This window comes from Pristiophorus japonicus, unplaced genomic scaffold (assembly GCF_044704955.1).
Source record: "Pristiophorus japonicus isolate sPriJap1 unplaced genomic scaffold, sPriJap1.hap1 HAP1_SCAFFOLD_1651, whole genome shotgun sequence".
NCBI lineage: Eukaryota > Metazoa > Chordata > Chondrichthyes > Pristiophoridae > Pristiophorus > Pristiophorus japonicus.
Window position 1 is genome coordinate 37622 of NW_027251333.1, and position 15258 is coordinate 52879.

The 15258-nt window shown below is 42.8% G+C and overlaps 1 protein-coding gene across 1 annotated transcript in view; it reads left to right on the forward strand.

Annotated features, from left to right (window-relative positions):
* LOC139243254 (histone deacetylase 9-like) overlaps window positions 1-11592 on the forward strand; it is a 36918-nt gene extending 25326 nt beyond the window's left edge. The window contains exons 2-4 of the mRNA XM_070870740.1: window positions 7638-7769; window positions 10808-10882; window positions 11579-11592. Of these exons, the coding sequence (XP_070726841.1) occupies window positions 7638-7769; window positions 10808-10882; window positions 11579-11592 (221 nt within the window). The remainder of the gene's footprint in view (window positions 1-7637; window positions 7770-10807; window positions 10883-11578) is intronic.
* Window positions 11593-15258: the final 3666 nt, after the last annotated feature.

Consider the following 15258-nt stretch of genomic DNA (forward strand, 5'->3'; position numbering starts at 1 on the left):
ATCTGAGATGCAGTAATTGTGACCATCTTTTTAAAAAAAAAAAGGACAAGTCCAACTGCGGCAACTACAGAGGAATCCCCCTGTGGCTGCGGAGCTCCTCCCGGGGTACAACGGACATGATCTTTACAGCGCGAAACCTGCAAGAGAAATGCAAGGAACAGGACCAACCCTAGTACATGGCCACCTTTGGACACTGTCAACCATGAGGGACTATGGAGCGTCCTCCTCCATTTCGGCTACCCCCCAAAAGTTTGTCACCATCATCCGCCTGCTCCACGACAACATGCAAGCCGTGATCCTGACCAACAGATCCATCACAGACCCAATCCACGTCCGGACCAGCGTCAAGCAGGGCTGCATCATCGTGCCAACCCTCCTCTTGATTTTCTTCGCTGCAATGCTCCACCTCACACTCAACAAGTTCTCCGCTGGAGTCGAACTAAACTACAGAACCAGTGGGAACCTGTTCAACATTGTCTCCAGGCCAGATCCAAGACCATCCCAACCTCCGTCGTCCAGCTACAGTACGCGGACGATGCTTGTGTCTGCGCACATTCAGAAACTGAAATCCAAGCCATAGTCAGCATCTTCACTGAGGCGTATGAAAGCATAGGCCTTACGCTAAACATCCGTAAGACAAAGGTCCTCCACCAACCTGACCCCGCCACACAGCACTGCCCTCCCAGTCATCAAGATCCACGGCGCGGCTCTGGACAACGTGGACCACTTTCAATACCTCGGGAGCCTATTGTCAGCAAGAGCGAACATCAACGACTTGGTCAACACTGCCTCCAGTGTGCCAGCGCAGCCTTCGGCTGCCTGAGGAAGAGTGTGTTCGAAATTCAGGTCCTCAAACCTGGCATCAAGCTCATGGTCTGCAGGGTTGGAGTGATAACGCCCTCCTGTATGGCTCAAACGTGGACCATATACAGTGGGCACCTCAAATCGCTGGAGAAATACCACCAACAATGTCTCTGCAAGATCCTGAAAATCCCCTGGGAGGACAGACACATCAAAGTTAGCGTCCTCGATCAGGCCAACATCCTGCACTGAAGCACTGACCACACTCGACCAGCTCTGTTGGGCAGGCCACATTGTTCGTATGCCTGACACAAGACTCCCAAAGCAAGCGCTCTACACGGATCTCCTACACGTCCAGCGAGCCCCAGGTGGGCAGAGGAAACGTTTCAAGGACACCATCAAAGCCTCCTTGATAAAATGCAGCATCCCCACCAACATGTAGTCCGTGGCCAAAGACCACCCTAAGTGGAGGAAGAGCATCCAGGAGAGCGCTGAGTACCTCGAGTCTCGTCGCCGAGAGCATGCAAAAAGCAAGCGCAGGCAGCGGAAGGAGCGTGCAGCAAACAAGACTTCACACCCATCCTTTCCTTCAACGACTGTCTGTCCCACCTGTGACAAAGACTGTAATTCCCATATTAGACTGTTCAGTCACCCAAGAATTCACTTTGAGTGGAAGCAAGTCTTCCTCGATTTTGAGGAACTGCCTATGATGATGAATGGGAATACCCCCCAAAACACAGAAAATAACGTTTAAAAAAACCATCACATATCTCAAATCACTAAAAATGGAATTTCATTAATTACTTAAACAAAAATGTAATGTTTTGAAAATTAAATTTGCATATTTTAAAGGGTCTAAAAATAAACTTATCTTAACAGGATTTTAAATGTTTCAATTAAAAAAAAATATATATTTTTTTGTACTTTAAAAGTCTTACGCTGATAAAAGCAGGCTTAGTGAGAATTTGAAGGACATTTGTTGGGCAGGAGGTTTCTGCCCGCGGAGACCTTTTAGTTTCGGATGTGTGCGATCTGTCAGCAGAATTTTTGACAAATCTCAAGTGTCGGGTTTAGGCGCATGCACTTCGCATGCTTAAACCTGGAACTTGAGAGGACCCCACGGATGCGTGCACACCTTGTACGCGCCCGTGGGGAGCGCAATTTCAGGCTCATAATATTCTGAGGGAGATTGACCAGGTAGATACTGAGAGGCTTTTTCCCCTGACTGGAGAGTGTAGAACTAGCGCTCAGGACAAGGGGTCAGCCATTTAAGACTGAGATGAGGAGGAATTTCTTAACACAGAGTGTTGTGAATCTTTGGAATTTTCTGCCCCAAAAGACTGTAGCTGCTGAGTTGTTGAATATATTCAAGGCTGAAATAGATTTTTGTGGGGACAGGGTGGGAAAGTGGAGTTACAGTCAAATATCAGCCAGGTTCTTGAATTACGGAGCAGGCCTGAGAAACCGTATGGCCTACTCCTGTTTCTTGCATTTCTTATGCTTCTTATGTAACATCATCATCATAGGCAGTCCCTTGAAATCGAGGAAGACTTGCTTCTACTCTAAAAGCGAGTTCTCAGGTGACTGTACAGTCCAATACAGGTGGGACAGATAGTCGTTGAAGGAAAGAGTTGATGTGGAGTCTGGTTTGCCTCATGCTCCTTCCGCTGCCTGCGCTTGTTTTCTGCATGCTCTCGGCGACGAGACTCGAGGTGCTCACTGCCCTCCGGATGCTCTTCCTCCACTTAGGGCAGCCTTTGGCTAGGGATTCCCAGGTGTCGGTGGGGATGTTGCACTTTATCAAGGAGGCTTTGAGGGTGTCCTTGGAACGTTTCCTCTGCCCTGGGGCTCGCTTGCCGTGTAGGAGTTCCGAGTAGAGTGCTTGCGTTGGGAGTCTTGTGTCGGGCATGCACACAATGTGGCCCGTCCAATGGAGCTTAATCGACTGGTGTATGTCGTTGAGCGTTATGTAACACATGTAAATTTGGTTCCCTTCTAAATTTGCTTAATAGACTCTACAAAATATGAGTGATACTTATATAGCAGCATCCCATTCCAAATATTAACCGTAAATATTTACAGGAAAGAAAAATGCAACCTGAGGGGTATAGGAAGCGTTCTAATGTGCTTTTAAGGATGGAGTACACTTCAGATAGAGGCATAAAGTCCAGTGCTGTGAATGGCCCATTGCAACCTCCTTCAGTGTGAAGACTTTTTTGAAGATTTCTTGAAGACATGTATGTTTTTTTTGCTGAGAACCTTAAAAAAAGACAAGCTCTAAGAATATAAATGACATCTATATTATGACATAAAAGCATGCAGCAAAGTATGGCCCATACACTGGATTTCATGATAATTCTTCAACCTTGTTGAAAGATATAAAATACTGTAGTCAGGTTCACATTCCAAAAGTGATATACTTGTCCCTAATGCTCCTTTTCTGTTCTTAAAAATTCTTGTTTGTTTATTCTATCTTCATACATTTTACGCCAGAGTTATTGCGTAACATTCATTTTGATATCTGATTACACACATGGACCTTGCGTAGTGTATTCCCAGCTGCTGAAATGGCAGGATATTTTTATGTCATTTAATACATTTGTTATCGGTGGGTTACTTGCCTTTCTTTATTTGTTTTAGCTGATAAAACATTTTGCATAGCTGGTTATTTGTAGCATTGTAACCCATTACATTAATCTAATTAAAAACAGAGTACTTATTAAAATACTTGTTGCAGCCCCCTTAAATGGCTTACGAAGTTTATCCAATGAGGGCTGAACAGTATAGACCAGGCAAATGCTGAGATGTGCTGAGCTCAGCACTAAAATAGGCCCCAAGCACCCTGGTTTAGGGAGGATACAAATTAGCCATGGTCTCACTCATGATTGCTATCCAGTAACCACGACAGAAAGTGAGCATGTGCAGACCTCAGGTGAGACTGAGATCAGGTTTAACTGCAATGCTGTGTCACCCCACGATCAAGTAGCCCGCCAATACTTGCACTTGATTTATCATATTAGTGGCCGTTTATACAAGATGAATACGTGGCTTGAGCAATGGTGCAGCAATGAGGGATTCAAATTCCTGGGGCATTGGAACCGGTTCTGGGGGAGGTGGGACCAGTACAATCCGGACGGTCTGCACCTGGGCAGAATCGGAACCAATGTCCTCGGGGGAGTGTTTGCTAGTGCTGTTGGGGAGGAGTTAAACTAATATGGCAGGGGGATGGGAACCAATGCAGGGAGATAGAGGGAAACAAAAAGGAGGCAAAAGCAAAAGACAGAAAGGAGATGAGGAAAAGTGGAGGGCAGAGAAACCCAAGGCAAAGAACAAAAAGGGCCATTGTACAGCAAAATTCTAAAAGGACAGAGGGTGTTAAAAAAACAAGCCTGAAGGCTTTGTGTCTTAATGCAAGGAGTATCCGCAATAAGGTGGATGAATTAACTGTGCAAATAGATGTTAACAAATATGATGTGATTGGGATTACGGAGACGTGGCTCCAGGATGATCAGGGCTGGGAACTCGACATCCAGGGGTATTCAACATTCAGGAAGGATAGAATAAAAGGAAAAGGAGGTGGGGTAGCATTGCTGGTTAAGGAGGAGATTAAGGCAATAGTTAGGAAGGACATTAGCTTGGATGATGTGGAATCTATATGGGTAGAGCTGCAGAACACCAAAGGGCAAAAAATGTTAGTGGGAGTTGTGTACAGACCTCCAAACAGTAGTAGTGATGTTGGGGAGGGCATCAAACAGGAAATTAGGAGTGCATGCAATAAAGGTGCAGCAGTTATAATGGGTGACTTTAATATGCACATAACCAAACTGGAAGCAATACGGTGGAGGAGGATTTCCTGGAGTGCATAAGGGATGGTTTTTTAGACCAATATGTCGAGGAACCAACTAGGGGGGAGGCCATCTTAGACTGGGTATTATGTAATGAGAGAGGATTAATTAGCAATCTCGTTGTGCGAGGCCCCTTGGGGAAGAGTGACCATAATATGGTGGAATTCTGCATTGGGATGGAGAATGAAACAGTTAATTCAGAGACCATGGTCCAGAACTTAAAGAAGGCTAACTTTGAAGGTATGAGGCGTGAATTAGCTGGGATGGATTGGCGAATGATACTTAAGGGGTTGACTGTGGATGGGCAATGGCAGACATTTAGAGACCGCATGGATGAACTACAACAATTGTACATTCCTGTCTGGCATAAAAATAAAAAATAGAAGGTGGCTCAACCGTGGCTATCAAGGGAAATCAGGGATAGTATTAAAGCCAAGGAAGTGGCATACAAATTGGTCAGAAATAGCAGCGAACCTGGGGACTGGGAGAAATTTAGAACTCAGCAGAGGAGGACAAAGGGTTTTGATTAGGGCAGGGAAAATGGAGTATGAGAAGAAGCTTGCAGGGAACATTAAGACGGATTGCAAAAGTTTCTATAGATATGTAAAGAGAAAAAGGTTAGTAAAGACAAACGTAGGTCCCCTGCAGTCAGAATCAGGGGAAGTCATAACGGGGAACAAAGAAATGGCGGACCAATTGAACAAGTACTTTGGTTCGGTATTCACGAAGGAGGACACGAACAACCTTCCGGTTATAAAAGGGGTCGGGGGGTCTAGTAAGGAGGAGGAACTGAGGGAAATCCTTATTAGCCGGAAAATTGTGTTGGGGAAATTGATGGGATTGAAGGCCGATAAATCCCCAGGGCCTGATGGACTGCATCCCAGAGTACTTAAGGAGGTGGCCTTGGAAATAGTGGATGCGTTGACAGTCATTTTCCAACATTCCATTGACTCTGGATCAGTTCCTATAGAGTGGAGGGTAGCCAATGTAACCCCACTTTTTAAAAAAGGAGGGAGAGAGAAAACGGAATTATAGACCGGTCAGCCTGACATCGGTAGTGGGTAAAATGATGGAATCAATTATTAAGGATGTCATAGCAGTGCATTTGGAAAGAGGTGACATGATAGGTCCAAGTCAGCATGGATTTGTGAAAAGGAAATCATGCTTGACAAATCTTCTGGAACTTTTTGAGGATGTTTCCAGTAGAGTGGACAAGGGAGAACCAGTTGATGTGGTATATTTGGACTTTCAGAAGGCGTTCGACAAGGTCCCACACAAGAGATTGATGTGCAAAGTTAGAGCACATGGGATTGGGGGTAGTGTACTGACATGGATTGAGAACTGGTTGTCAGACAGGAAGCAAAGCGTAGGAGTAAATGGGTACTTTTCAGAATGGCAGGCAGTGACTAGTGGGGTACCGCAAGGTTCTGTGCTGGGGCCCCAGCTGTTTACACTGTACATTAATGATTTAGACGAGGGGATTAAATGTAGTATCTCCAAATTTGCGGATGACACTAAGTTGGGTGGCAGTGTGAGCTGCGAGGAGGATGCTGTGAGGCTGCAGAGCGACTTGGATAGGTTAGGTGAGTGGGCAAATGCATGGCAGATGAAGTATAATGTGGATAAATGTGAGGTTATCCATTTTGGTGGTAAAAACAGAGAGACAGACTATTATCTGAATGGTGACAGATTAGGAAAAGGGGAGGTGCAACGAGACCTGGGTGTCATGGTACATCAGTCATTGAAGGTTGGCATGCAGGTGCAGCAGGCGGTTAAGAAAGCAAATGGCATGTTGGCCTTCATAGCAAGGGGATTTGAGTACAGGGGCAGGGAGGTGTTGCTACAGTTGTACAGGGCATTGGTGAGGCCACACCTGGAGTATTGTGTACAGTTTTGGTCTCCTAACCTGAGGAAGGACATTCTTGCTATTGAGGGAGTGCAGCGAAGGTTCACCAGACTGATTCCCGGGATGGCGGGACTGACCTATCAAGAAAGACTGGATCAACTGGGCTTGTATTCACTGGAGTTCAGAAGAATGAGAGGGGACCTCATAGAAACATTTAAAATTCTGACGGGGTTAGACAGGTTAGATGCAGGAAGAATGTTCCCAATGTTGGGGAAGTCCAGAACCAGAGGTCACAGTCTAAGGATAAGGGGTAAGCCATTTAGGACCGAGATGCGGAGGAACTTCTTCACCCAGAGAGTGGTGAACCTGTGGAATTCTCTACCACAGAAAGTTGTTGAGGCCAATTCACTAAATATATTCAAAAAGGAGTTAGATGAGGTCCTTACTACTAGGGGGATCAAGGGATATGGCGAGAAAGCAGGAATGGGGTACTGAAGTTGCATGTTCAGCCATGAACTCATTGAATGGCGGTGCAGGCTAGAAGGGCCGAATGGCCTACTCCTGCACCTATTTTCTATGTTTCTATGAGGCAGCGGATTGGTGGAATCATAACCCAGCAAAGAGTCAACACTGTCGGAAGGAGAAAAGTTGGGAAAGACAAACCCTTTTGTAGCTTTTTTTAAAAATTCATTCACGGGATGTGGGTGTCACTGGTAAGGCCAGCATTTATTGCCCATTCCTAATTGCCCTTGAGAAGGTGGTGGTGAGTCACTTTCTTGAACTGCTGCAGTCCATGTGGTGAAGGTACTCCCACAGTGCTGTTAGGGAGGGAGTTCCAGGATTTTTACCCAGCTATGATGAAGGAACGTGATATATTTCCAAGTCAGGCTGGTGTGTGACTTGGAGGTGGTGATGTTCCCATGCACCTGCTGCCCTTGATCTTATAGGTGGTAGAGGTTGTGGGTTTGGGAGGTGCTGTCAAAGATGATGTACCCTGCTAAAAATTGAACATGGCCTCTCGAAATGTGCTTTACACTGGCTTTGAGTCATTTAAATGGAGCAACTTGCTCCACAGTGAATAGTACTTTTGAACAAAAAGCTCTATTATATTGACAACATGTAATTTCTGGTGTTTGATTTGACAGCATCTGAGCCAAACTTAAAGGTACGCTCCAGACTAAAACAGAAAGTGGCAGAGAGAAGAAGTAGCCCTTTACTACGGAGAAAAGATGGCAGCGCTATAACCACACTTAAAAAGAGACCCATGGATGTTCCAGGTATGTTAATATTTCATGAAAAGTTGCTGTCAGTAAAGGGTGTTCTCTAGTATTCTTTGTGTTTATCATATTAATGCCAATTCCTGATGGATGTTTTCTGCTGTGCTGATATAAACCATTGTGATTCTGTTTGAGAAAGGTTTAAAGAACTTGTTTAAAATGAGTATCTACGTGGTTAAAAAATCAAGATGTTTTTGAGCCTCCTGCTACAGTTACCCTGGTTCGGTTGATAACAGTTCCAAGAATATGTCAGGCGGCCATAATTTTATTATTGTGGTTCAATCCTGACCCATTGTTCTGAATGCCAAGACTTTGCAAGACCTGTTCAAATGAAGCGGGCCCTTCAGTTCACTTGATTGTACCCTTTCAATCCTACAATCTTCCCATTGCGCATAGCTTGCTGTTTCTCGAATTAGCTTAGTATCCTGGTCATGACTACCATTCCTAACGAATCATTCTGCTTGTTGATCACTCTCTGTAAAGAAATACTTCCTGTCATCTCTTATAAATTTGCCCTTCATATCCCTGAATCTGTGTTCTGGCATATCTGAAAGTATTGTTTCAGGCTCATTTTTTTCTATCCCATTAAGTATGTTTCCCCTTGAGATATTTGTTTTTGAAGCTGAAGAGCTCTAGCTTATTATAGTTCCTTCCTCTGCACTGCCTCAAGGCCCTGGAGGGATCCTTGTGTCACAGCGACCTGAATGGTACATAGTACTCCAGGTGGAACTGACCAGACACTACAGTGCACATGACCACTGGGGATTTGAACTCAACTTCTTTTTGGTTGCAGAAATTGATAGGGAAGCAGGTTTTAAATGCTTAATTTATTTTCTACACTTAAAGAGACTCATGTCTGTTGTCTTAATAAATAATTTAAAGCTTAAGATCAAAATGCAATACAATCTTTATCCCTCTGAGAAAGTATAGAGGGGAACAAATTTCACATTTCAACTTAACTTCATAAGACACACACAGGACTAATACTACTTGCTTATCGATAGATGGTAAATTGTTGAGCCTGATTTTGGCTGTTTGTCCCAATCAAAAAGGAATTGGATATATAACGGAAAAAATTGCCATGCTATGGGGAAAGAGCAGGGGAGTGGGACGAATTGGATCACTCTTTCGAAGAGCCGGCACAGGCACGATTGGCTGAGTAGCCTCCTTCTGTGCTGTATGATTCTATGATTAAAAAAAAAAAGAACTTGCATTCATATAGTGCCTTTCATGACCTCAGGATGTCCCACAAAGTACTTTAGTCAATTAAATATTTTTGAAATATAGTCACTCTTGTAATGTAGGAAACACCAAATTGTGCACAGCAAGCTCCCGCAAACAACAATATGATGATGACCAGGTAATCTGTTTTTTTTTAGTAATGGTTGAGGGATTGGCCAGGACACTGGAGAGAACCCCACTGCTCTTCTTTGAAACAGTGCCATGGAATCTTTTACTTCAACCTGAGAGGGTAGTTTAATGTCTCATCCAGAAGACAGCACTTCTGTCAGTACAGTGCCCCCTCAGTACTACACTGGAGTGTCTATCTAGCCTATGTGCTCAAGTCTCTGAAGTGAACACACAACCTTCGATTTGCAGTGAGAGTGCTACCAGCAGCTGGCACTGCTATTGTAAGGCCTATGTCCCTGATTTTCACATCTGAGAGTAGAGGTATATAGGCTGGTTGTACTGCCTGCTTGCACAATGATTGAGTGTGGAAGGCAGAGCTCCTTACTTAAAATATGAGCCGGTGAAATTTCTAATGATGTGAAAACATAATGAGGTGCTATGTGAATGCAAGTTCGTTCTTTCCAGTTATTACAAATTGAATGGTCTTTAATGTGCTGTACACTGACTGTAATCGATGCTCAGTGCTAGTGGTGCTATTTAACCATGAGGCAAATTGCATCTGTGGTCTCGCACAATGCCCACATGTCCATCTAGATAGTAATTGTACTCTCCAGAGAGAAGGAAGAAAAGATGTATTTTCAAAATCTTGCATTTTTAAGTGCAAAAGTAAATTATTTATCTCAAATAATCATTTCATCCATTTAAATATAGTTGCAGCGAAAATTCAGTAACACCTCTCCGACTGTATTCTTCAAATCAAAATGTAACTGTCTTCTGATGCCACTGTATAATTTTATGATTAAATTTGGACATTTCATCAGCATTGCCTTTATCAAACTTCTCCCTTCTCTAGAGCTACAGGGCATTGGCTGGGAGGTCTGGTGAAGGTACTCTAATTACAGGTCTAAGTACCTCTGAGTGCTACTATGACTTAAGAAATCTGTGCCAGAACTCGCAAAGAAATATTCTAGTAACAAGACACTCCTTGGTTGATGGCACACATTCCAGGCACCTCTCTGCAATTTAATAGCATCTCCTGAGACTTGAATCATATTAGAGTCATAGTGATTTGTAATAAGTTGGAAAAAGTACAGCAATACCCATATGTTAAATGTACTTTACTATTGTAATGCATCCTATATTATAATTCACAATTGGTTTTCAACTTGTAACAAAGTGATTAGATTCACTGTTCTGATTTGTAATGGATAGTGAAAGCATTCACGGGTGTCTTTCATTGATCCTTAGCTATCTTTGTCAAAGAGGGTTGTATTTGATTTAGTGAACCATGTCCAAAAATATAGTTCACTTCTAATGCAAATAAGCTCTCTGAGAAAGAGAAAATGAAAATAAATGTTGCTCACACAATCAGGCTGTTTGAGATCAGGTTATTAAAAGCAGAGAAGGCTTTCATACCAGTGGCATCTGTTGAAAAAACATATCGGACAGTGAAAAGTACTGCATGTATGCATATTAATTGAACACCTTGGAAATTTATATTGATTTTTGTTTGCAATTTTCAAAAAGGCATGAGCAAAACTGCTAAAGGAAAATAAGCTACTCCATTTGTTAGACATCTATGTTTATAAAATTGTTGCTTAAAGATTTATATGCCAATAAAAGGTGACTGATTATCAGTAGAATTATCAGTATATTGTACACCACTACAAGGTGTCTTGTGATTTTAGTTATCTGCAGAGAGACAGAAGGATGTGTAGTGCCATCTAGGCTTCAAGAAATGGAAGTGCATTTAAGTACAAAAAGTAAGTACTTAGACCACCTTGCATAAATACTGTTAAAGCCCAGCAAAAGGGTGTTGCATGGTCAGGAAAGAAGCTATAAATATGTTCTGAGTTTTGAAATATTGATATTAGCTTTTGACTGACATTCATTAGGACTTTTTTTTCAATGAGGTGAGGTACACTAAAAGTGATAATGGAGGTTCTTTCTCTATATACTCTATAATAATTGTTCCAAGTTAATCTGGATAGCATTGCAGGAACCCTTAATGATGCTGATGTGAGAACAATCTGTCACCTACTAAATACTACAAAATATTAAACAAATTGGCCCTAATATTTGGCAACAAATCAGCTTGCCTTGTTACCATTGTGAAAAATGGCACTTTCCCATCTGTGCACAGGGAGCCAAAAGAGTAATTCATAAATGTGATTCATATTGATAGGTGATTGCTGAGGCACCCTCTGTGCATCTGATTTATACAGGGGGAATGTTGAGGCCTTGATGTATTTTCAAGTTGATTTGTACAGGAGGTAGAGGACCATGTTATATGACTACAGTGTTCAATGCATTTCAACCACCCTTTGAACATTCTAATGAAAAAAGTGGCTAGCATTATTCAGTAAAGTAATGAATATTTCCTGCTAGAAAAATTCTTCTTGCCAGAAGTTTTGTGATCTTGTGTAATTTTTGTAACTCATAGGCTTCTATCCTTCTAGCTTCAAATTTCTAAAGCAATAGTAAGTAGGATGCTAGAGTAGGAGAAATTTCTCCTTGGTATTTAAATTTTTTTTTAAAGTGCAGCTGCTTCACAGAACAATATTGTGGAATGTGGAAGAATACAGAAATCAAGTATAGTAGGTTCTGGTTTTAAATAAATGGAAATAATTGAAGTTCATATTCAGTCAAATTAGATTTGCCCATTTTCTTTTTGATGTAGGGTTGCTTTAAACTCCAAGAGGATTTCCTTTGTCAACATGTTTCTTCCCCCCGCCGCCACCCCCCCCCCCCCGCCCCCAGAAGGAATCAAATATCCAGAACAACATGGGTGCATTTGATGAAATTTGTACAGAAACAAACTACCCAGGCATTACTGCTGTGGTCAAACTTGTGCTAGAGTTCAGAATGAGGTTCAGGGAAATGTATAATATTACTTGTAATGTTAACTGCTGCAGCGGTTTTCAATGGATGCCCGTGACCATGGAGGTTAGAACTTCAGCGCAAGTGACTATTCTCTGCAAATATGCATTGCCTAGAATGCCAAGCTTTTCTGCAGACCTCCAAAATATATTAATAGATTTACCTTTCCTAGGAAAGGGACACTTTTGCAAACGAGTCAAAGCTACCCTCGTCAATTTCCAGAAACATCGAGCAGATAGTGAGGACCATATCAGATGTGTCCAATAGCACAGCCTGTCATGTATAGTTTCTGATTCTTAGAACGCTTCACAAAGGGGAGCAGGTGTCCTTTCAGACTAAAAGAGTCTGGATCTAGCCAGGATAGAGACAACCCATCATTTGGCCTCTGTTTCTCTGCTAACTTCCACTCCACAAAAAGAGATGACTCAAGAGTGAGCATCACTCTGATACTGGTGGACGCTCCAGTCGTGCATCGCATCTTGCCATTTTAGAGCAAGTGGGACCCTGGCTCGTTAGATGCATAGACATGAGAAACCATCAGAGAAAGCCATACTCTACTTTTTCTTTTGAAATTGAGTAACCACAGTGAAGGACCAAGGCCTGCACTGCAGCGCACCACCAAGATAATTGGTGGTACAAAGAATAATTCAAAAGATGAAGTGAATCAGGAAATAGCAATTAGGTGATGCAAAGCTTTGATTTTAAAAGGAGGAAGTCAAGACTTGGAGAACTAAGGTGTACCACTGTAGAAGTCCTGGGAAAGATGAGTTAGGGTATGAGACTATGGATAAGGCTTGATTTTAACATACTGGGGATATAGGGAGGTGGAAGAGTGAAAATGATGGAGTATTTGGAACTAAGAATGAACAAGATAGGAAAAGAATGAACAAGATAGGAACATTCTGAAGAAAACTGACAAATCTTTACAGAAACAATGAAATAGAGAAAGACCAAGAAGAAGGAAAAAAAATTGCAGGGCTATGGGGAAAGGGTGGGGTAGTGGGACGAGCTGAAGTGCTCTTGCAGAGAGCCGGCACAGGCTCGACAGGCCAAATGGCGGCCTCCTGTGCTGTAACGATTCTGTGATTCTATTCTATTGTAATGGAGAGAGATGGATTATCCATCAGACAACAAACTTTCCCTTCTATCCTGTTCAGAAATGTAAGAGATAGAGCCTCCCCAGATATAGCAGCAGTATTCAAGACTTGGATGGAGCTGAGAAAGGAAAATAGTGTTTAACACAAAAGCGGAAGATGAGAGTTTTATTTGAGTTCAGAAGAGACAATTAGGACAGTGAAAGTAGATTAAGGGCTAACAGCCATCAAAAAGTGGTAGCTGTTGGTTAGACTTACAAGATGCATAAAAGACCATCCCAAGACTATCCCAAAAATTCAAACAAGTGGTTTTCTAGTGACCGTATGACTGCTAATGTCTGTGATGAGCTGAAATTACTCATACTTTCTATAAACAAGATGCTGTTAATCAGCAAAAAGAGATTTGAGAATTCAGACCATACTGGACCTGAGAACATAACACAAGAAATAGGAGCAGGAGTAGGCCATATGGCCCCTCGGGCTGGTTCTGCCATTCAGTATCATGACTGAATTTCAACATCACTTTCCCACCCTATTCCCATATCCCTTAATTCCCTTAGTGCCCAAAAATCTATCAAATTCAGTCTTGAGTATCCACAGCCCTCTAGGGAAGAGAATTCCAAAGATTCACAACGCTCTGAGTGAAGAATTTTCTCCTCATCTCAGTCCTAAATGGCCAACCCCTTATCCTGAGACTTTGACCCCCTAGTTCTAGACTCTACCAAGGGGAAACAGTGTCTCAGCATCTACCCTGTCAAGCACCCTTAGAATTATATGTTTCCATGAAATCACCTCTCATTCTTCTTAACTCCAGAGAATAGGACAGCCATTTCATCCCAGGTATCAATCTAGTGAACCTTCGTTGCACTCCTTCTAGGGCAAATATATCCTTTCTTGGGTAAGGAGACCAAAACTGTATACAGTACTTCAGGTGTGGTATCACCAAAGCACTATATAATTGCAGCAAAACTTCCTTACTCTATACTGCAGCCTCCTTGCCATCCTAATTGCTTGCTGTGCCTGCATGTTAACTTTCTGTGATTTGTGTACAAGGACACACAAATCACTCGATTCCTGACATTTACTAGACCCTCTCCATTTAAAAAAGAATTTGCTTTTCCTTTCTTCGTGTCAAAGTGGATAATTTCACGCTTCCCCATCTGCCACCTTCTTGCCCAATCTCTTAACAGGTCTATATCCCTTTGCAGCCTCTTTACATTCTCCTCACAACTTACTTTCTACCTAGCTTTGTATCGTCAGCAAACTTGCATATATTACACTCAGTCTAAGATATCGCAATAGATTGTGAATAGCTGAGGCTCAAGCCACAATCCTTGTGGCACTTCACGAGTTATATCCTGTCATTCTCAAAATGACCCGTTTATTCTTTCTGTTTTCTGTCCATTAACCAATCCTCAATCCATGCTAATATGTTACCATCAATCCCATTAGTTCTAATCTTGTGTAAACCATATTCATTTGCTTTAAAATAAATGAAGAGTTCAAGATACCAATTCCACTTGCTTTCCAGATATGCAACCAGAATTCTGGCTCATAGGGGTATATATTTCATAGAAAGAAAGAAACTGATTAGAAAATCCTTAAGATTCAACATAGAAAAGCATATTATCAGTGAAAAGTGCTCGAATTGGCATTTCGCCTAATCAGATACTGAGGTGTCCACCAAATATTAGGCAGCAGTGACTATTCCTGGAATGCACCCTTATCTTGGGTACACTACCTGGATGGATAACTAGCAGGTTTTGGAACATGTGAGGAGCCTGGGTTTTGCCGATGTGGTAAACTGAATTTTGCCTGAGGTGGAATGTTTTAACTTGTTTTGGGCCCAAGTTTCGAGCCGCGCCTAGAACGGCGCAGTCCCGACCTGGACGCCCGTTTTTCACGCCACAAAGTGCGCCTAAAAAAAACCTCCAGATTCTCCACCTCACTGCGGGTCCTCTGGCCCTCGGCGCAGCGCAGCAGGAGCTGTAGGGGGCGGAGCCAGGTCCCTGCGCCGGAAACAGTGCCGGGACCTCTGCACATGCGCGCTACAGTGGGCACGCAAGTGCAGTAGCTCCAGGCGCCCAAAACTGTGTGGGAGGGGCCGAAGCACGCAGCCCCTAGCCCTGGCCCAGGCCCAATGGCCTCACTGGGGCTGCGTGGAT